This window comes from Carlito syrichta, unplaced genomic scaffold (genome assembly GCF_000164805.1).
Source record: "Carlito syrichta isolate Samal-C Ts95f unplaced genomic scaffold, Tarsius_syrichta-2.0.1 Scaffold305649, whole genome shotgun sequence".
Lineage (NCBI taxonomy): Eukaryota > Metazoa > Chordata > Mammalia > Primates > Tarsiidae > Carlito > Carlito syrichta.
Window position 1 is genome coordinate 397,740 of NW_007249745.1, and position 6,782 is coordinate 404,521.

Genomic DNA, 6,782 nt, shown 5'->3' on the forward strand with positions numbered 1-6,782 from the left:
TGAGGCAGAAGGATTGCCGGAGCCCAGCAGGTCGAGGCTGCGGTGGCCGGGCGCGGCCACTGCATTACTGCACTCCAGTCTGGGTGACAGAGTGAGACTCCAACTCAACAAAAAACCAAAATAAAACAAACAAAAAACAAAAGAAGGAGCAGGGAAAGAAGCTCTTGGTGGAGGAGGTGGTTCTGAGGATGGGAGCCTTGGAGGCTCAGTACCTGTTCGAAGAACTCATCCATGAAGTGGTCTCGGTCCACGTGGACCACCTCCTCTTCATCATCACTGTCTTTCGCCTGGGGGGCAAGGAAAGCTGAATCTATGAGCAGTCCCTACCAGGTCCTCAAGATTGGCTCTCTAGGTCTCTGGCCCTCCCCTGCCACATGTACCTGGATGCTCCCTGCTCTAGGCTCTGAGAAGCGGTCTTGGGAGGGGGCTGGTACAGGGGAGATGGCAAGGGCACCAAAAATATCTGACAGCCCAAAGGATCCCTCAGAGGGAATTAGCAAAAGGCACTCTTTTGGGGCGGATGCGGCCTTGTGGATACAGAGTCAAACTGGAGGGGGATGGTACTCAAGGCAGCTGCTATTGACCAACCAGCACCGATGAATTTCAATATTGTAACAACCAGCTAAATGTCAGTCTTGCAATAGCTGACTCTGGGCTCTGGAATGGAGCCCCAGGAGCCTGAACTTCACCGCTAGCCCCCAGCCCCTCCTGCCCAGATCTCACTCCCTTTATCTTCCCCTCCTGTCCCACCTGACCAGACGCGTCCCCTACGCAAGGTCACTTCACTGCCAGTAGCAGGCGCCAAGTTGAGCAAGCACAGGCAGGCCCAGGGAGGGCTGGGTGAGAGACACAGGCGGCACCCTGACCTCCCTGGCCCTGCGCCTCCTCCTCCCGTCCCCTCTCACTCCCCTCTCAGCCAGTTCTTCTGGGTGCATTCACTCGCTTCCATCCAGCCCCTTCCAGCTTCACACCCACCTACTCTCCCTGCTTGAATTTTCCAGTTGCAACCTACAGCTGCTCAGCCCTCCACCCGCAGGGCTCGGAGACACAAAGGGATTCACCCACCCACACCACCACTGCCACCGACAGACAGACCAGCGACATAGACAGAAGAGCTGACACCCGAGGCACACAGGAATAGGTCTGTGACGCCCACACAGAATGCACTGACACGCTGGCTTTCATCCACACACAGACTCCCAGCAGAGCCACACGCTGACACGTGTGGACACACAGGCGTTCAGCCGCGCCTGCAGGGACTTTCAGGAGGGATGGCTGGGTCTGTCCTCCCAGCCTCTCTGAGCTCATCTGCACATTCACACAGATCAGGGCAAGAGGACAGGCGGCAGGCAGGGAGGGCTCCCCAGCTCTACACCCTCCTGACTCCACACTCTTCTCTGCTTGGGACAAAGGTCTGAGGGCAAAATCTCAGCCCATGAAACTGAATGACATCCGGAGCCCTAACCCTCCCCAGTGGAAATTTAAACAGAGTTCATCCTAATTTCCAGAAAGAATCTAGCCAGAACTCAGACAGAATCTAACCCCGGAGCCTGAGTGAAATCAAGACAGGATCCAAACAGCATCTACCTGGGAGTGTAGCCAGTTGGGACCTCAAGAGAAGAGCTTGCCAGGGTCCGAGCAGAATGCAGACAAGACCTGACACAAACCAGACAGGCTCAGACTGAACTAGACGAGGCTCAGACAGATTCCAGACAGATCCCAGACAACTCAGATCGAACCTAGACAGAGCCAGATGGGACCTAGATGCAATCTAGACAGCCAAGAGAACTCAGAATCAGCAGAACCCCAATAGCACCGGGAAAAGCCCGCGCAGTCCGGAGGAGACCTCCAGCTACACACTCCGGAGCCACCCCAGCCTCCTGCCGAATCCCTGCCCAAGCGGAACTCCAGGGATTCTCCACGCAGACACTGGGCCCCACACTGAGCCAGGAAATGTGTTCAGCACTTGCTTCTCATTTCCAGACAATCCCAGACATCTGTCTGGAAAGGGAGTTTCTTCCATCTTGACTCATAGCTGCCCCCAGAATATGGGATGGCACAGGTGGGTGCTGGGGACCCTGAGAGGACTTCTCAAGTCTCCACCTAACTCAGGATGACCCTAGATAGATTGTGGTCCTGAGACGCTCTGGGATGCTGGGCTAACCTCTGAGGACCCATCAGCCTCCCACAATGCTCTGTACCTTCTTGGTCCTCAAAAGCCAGTTACCCAAGGAGGCCTTCTTCCTCTAGAGCCAAAAGCCTTTTCCGGCCCTTTCTTGGTCTTCAAGCACTCACTCAGCCCTCAGCCCAGCCTCCCACAGACCAGAAGGCCTCTCACTGACCCGGTGCCTGGGAACCTTCCCGTTCTCTGTCTCTTTCCCTTTCCCACGCTAGCTTTAGGAAGTCCTTCCTAAAGTCGAATTCCTATCTCTCCTGTTGTTCCTAGAACCAGTTCCCTTAGATTCTTCCTGGGCTACCTATTTACTTGCCCTCAAGAGAGGAAGAACAGTAGAAGGCCTGAATATGGTTTATTTGATACAATAATTACAAAGCAAGCCGACAGCTAACGATCCTCTACAGTTTTTACAAACACTTTTACATCCATAATTCCTTTTGATCCTCACCACCATAACCCTGCAAGAAAAGCTGAGCAAATATTATTGTCCCCATTTCACAGATGATGGAACAGGAGACCAGAGGGGGAAAGGAAAGTGACTTGCCCAAGGGCACCCAGGCAGAACAGAGCCAGGAAACCATGGGCATCCAGTCTCCTCCACAGCCCCCTACGGACCCCATCAGACTCCAGACTGGGCTGCCTGCCCCCATGGGTCTCCCCCATGGCTCTGCCTCCAGTGATCTCCCTCTCAGGTGAGCTCTGGCTAAGGCCTGATCTGGGTAAGGCTCTGTGCCTGAAACCAAGCAAAACGTTATCACTGGATAGTGCCTTTTGCATAAGTCTCACATTCATGTTATCTCATTTAATCTTCATTAAACTCTGTAAGGACCATTGGCCAACATAATTATAATGATGGCAAACATTTAGACCTCATTTTACAATGCGCTGGGCACTGTTCTATGCACTCTGCATATATCTATCCATTTAGTTCTTTTTTTTTTTTTTTTTTTTTGAGTTGGAGTCTCACTCTGTCACCCAGACTGGAGTGCGGTGGCCACTCCTGGCCACTGCAGCCTCGACCTCCTGGGCTCCGGCAATCCTTCCGCCTCAGCCTTCCAAGTAGCTGGAACTACAGGCATGTGCTACCACGCCTGGCTAATTTTTTGATTTGTTGTAGAAGTGAGGTCTTGCCAAGTTGCCCAGGTGGGTCTCGAACCCGCGGGCTCAGACAATCCACTCACCTCGGCCTCCCAAAGTGCGGGATTACAGACTGAGCCACTGAGTTTTTTAGAAGGAAAAACTAAAGCACAGAAGAGCTAAAAACTTGCCCCAGGTCAACAGCTAGAAAGCCATGTGGCTTCCCCTCTGATCCTCAGTCTCTGTATTTGCCAAGCGGCAATAATGTCTACCCCAAATGGGAGGAAGGAAGAGGCCAGGAGCCAAGGTAGAAAGAACACCTAATACTGCTAGTGAGAAAAGAGTGCTTGGGAGGGATGACTATTGGCCCTGCTGTTACAGATGAGGAAACAGGCTCAGAGAGGTTGCCTGACCTGGCTACGACTTCATGCAAATAAGGACAGTGGTAGGACCTAAATTCAGGACTGCCTGGTGCTAAATTCCAGGCTCTGTCTTGCTGACAGATGGCAGTCCCTCTATTCCTATCTGGCCCCAAAGAGCCAGCTCTGCTGCATCCTTAGTACTGCTAAACAGGACAGAAAATCAGTAAAAGGAACCCAGGGTTACGGGATGAACCCAGACAGGAAGCCAGCTCTCTCAACCTCCTTTTGACTTGTTGTGTGACCCTAGGCAAATCCCGTTCCTCTCTGATCCCAATTCCTTTGTGGTAGAAACAGGCAGGCTGGTGCAAGTGATCACCAAGGTAGGTGTTTAATAATGAACACTGAGCTGATACAGTGGTTCACGCCTGTAATCCCAACACTTTGAGAGGCCGAGGCAGGAGGATTACTTGAGTCCAGGAGTTCAAGACCAGCCTGGGCAACATAGCAGGACCTCATCTCTACAAAACAAATTAAAATTAGCTGAGCATGGTGGCGCTGAGTGGCATGGTCACCCGGGAGGCTGAGGCAGAAGGATCACCTGAGCCCAAGAAATTGAGGCTGCAGTGGGCCATGATCGTGCCACTGCATTTCAGCTTGGGTGACACAGTGAGACCCTGACATAATAATAATAAGAGTAATAATAATAATAATGGTAGAGCCTCCATCTCTGGAAGAAGTTAGGCCAACCTGAAAGAAAGCAGGCTGTGGGCAAATAAGACTACCCAGGAAAAGAAGATCAAATGTGCCCCTGTCCACTTCATGGGGGCCTCAGGTTATAGATGCACAATCCAAGCGTCCAGTTTCCTCATGTGCAAATGAGGACGATGACCATTTATACACATCTGACATATACGTACTCATTACCGTTACAAGTGCTTTGCATTTCGTGTTTAATCCTCACAAGCATGAGGCAGCTACTATTCTTATTCCCATTTGTCAGATGAGGAGACCAAAGCGCAGACAGATGAGGTAACTTGCCCAAGATTACTCAGCAGATGGGGCGATGGTGCCTGGATCTGAACCCGGGCACTCTGCTCTTCACTGCTCACCACCTCCTTGAGCGCTTGAGGGGATTAAATGAGAGTGCAGAGCTCCCAGCCTCCAGCTTCAGTCTGGCCTCCAGGACTCTTCCAAAACCCTCGTGCGTGTGTATGTGCTGATGCGGAGAGACAACAAGGACAGATATATATACACGGAAGGAGGAGAGGGACAATGTGAGCCAGCAAGTCAGTGACCAAAGAGACAGATGGTGAGATGGTGACAAAAACAGAGGCGGAAAGGGACTGGAATTGGGTGATAAAAGAGTGAAAGTGAGTGCGCGCGCGTGTGTGTATGTAAACACACATGCGTACCCACACACACTAACACACACGTGCTCGCCCATGCTCCTCAGGGGTGCAAGCATCGTTTGATCTGGAGGCAGCGGCCTCTTCCTGCGCCCCCTCCCCCGCCCCCCGCTTCTGTCCATCTGTCTCCCTGGCCTGGGCGCTCCTCCCTCCCTCCCTCCCTTGTCCAGCCTCTCACTCAACCTCTCTCCTCCATCTTCCCTGCCTCACCCACCTACTCCCTTCCTCATTGTCCCTCAGGCTCACAGTCATTCATTCATCTAACAGATACGGATGATCTGTGCCAGGTTCTCTTCTGGGTGCTGCTGGGGATGCAGTGGCAAATGTGACAGGCGAGAAGGGCTTGCCTCCAGAGAGTTGACATTCCAGTGGGGGAGACAGACAACGAAACATGAACAAGATCACTTCAGATTGTGCTAAACGGCAGGAAAGAGATACACAGGGAGATTCCATAGAGAGAAACGGGTTATCTGGGAAGGCTTTGTACAGGATGGTTGGGCAGGGCCTTTCTGGGGAGGTGACCTTTGAGTTAAGCCCTGGAGGAACCAACTGTGCCACAATGTGGGGGAGACAGAACTCAAGGCTGAGGGAACAGCAGACTAGGCAGAAAGAACAAAGTTCTGGGCAGAGGGAACAGTATCCTAGGCACAAGGAACAGTGTTCTGGGCAGAAGAAACGCGTTCTGGGCAGAGGAAGCAGAATTCTGGGCAGAGGAAACAGCGTTCTAGGCAGAAAGAACAGAGTTCTGGGCAGAGGGAACAGTGTCCTAGGCATAAGGAACAGTGTTCTGGGTGGAAGGAATGGCGTTCTGGGCAGAGGAAGCAGAATTCTGGGGCAGAGGAAACAGCGTTCTAGGCGGAAAGAACAGTGCTCTGGGCAGAGGGAACAGCACTCTGGGCAGAGAAAACAAATACAAAGGCTCCCAAGCAGGCATAAATTTGATGTGTTTGAATCGAAGAAAGAAGCCCAGTGCTGCTGGAGGGTATCAACCCATTGCCCGGGATCTCTTGGTCTCTGCCTATTCTCGGACACACTGGGCCACTCTTGTCTGGTTATTTCAGGTCTGCATTCTTAAAGCACCTACTATGCCTGCCCTGCACCTGAGGGCTGCAGCAGCTCAGATCCTGCCTTCAGGGTGCACGACTTGTCCTTCAGCGGCCTCTGTCCTGTCCAGTCTCGAATTCAAGTCTCCCTCACTGCAAGCCTCATCTTTCTCCATTCTGCCTCCCCCGCTCTCTCTGGGCTCCCATATGCCCACCCCTCCTGTCTTCCACCACCAACCGCTTCGTGGCCCCCAGCCTACATCTGTCCCCTCTGCCTCCGCCCCCCACCACCCTTCCTCTTCACCTCACTTGAGCCCCACCCTGGTCTCACTTCTCAGACCGTGGAACACCTATTCGGCCGACAGACTCCCCATGACATCCTCCATGTCCAGCCGAGCACCTCCCAGTTCTCATCCAAATGGGCTTTGTGAATTGGACACAGAAACTCTGGTTCAATCCCAGCTCTGCCACTAAGAACCATGTGTCAGCCGGGCTCGGTGGCTCAGCCTGTAATCCCATGCTTTGGGAGGCTGAGGTGAGTGGATTGCCTGAGCCCGCGAGTTCGAGACCCACCTGGACAACTTGGTGAGACCTCATCTCTGCAATAAATTAAAAAATTAGCCGGTTCAAGACCTGCCTGGGCAACTTGGTGAGACCTCAGCGTGCACCTGTAGTTCCAGCTACTTGGAAGGCTGAGGCGGAAGGATCGCCAGAGCCC

General features: G+C 52.9%; 1 protein-coding gene across 1 annotated transcript in view; it reads right to left on the reverse strand.

Moving 5' to 3' along the window:
* STX1B (syntaxin 1B) overlaps positions 1-6,782 on the reverse strand; it is a 22,514-nt gene that overhangs the window by 12,347 nt on the left and 3,385 nt on the right. The window contains exon 2 of the mRNA XM_008062041.2: positions 213-287. Within this exon, the coding sequence (XP_008060232.1) occupies positions 213-287 (75 nt within the window). The remainder of the gene's footprint in view (positions 1-212; positions 288-6,782) is intronic.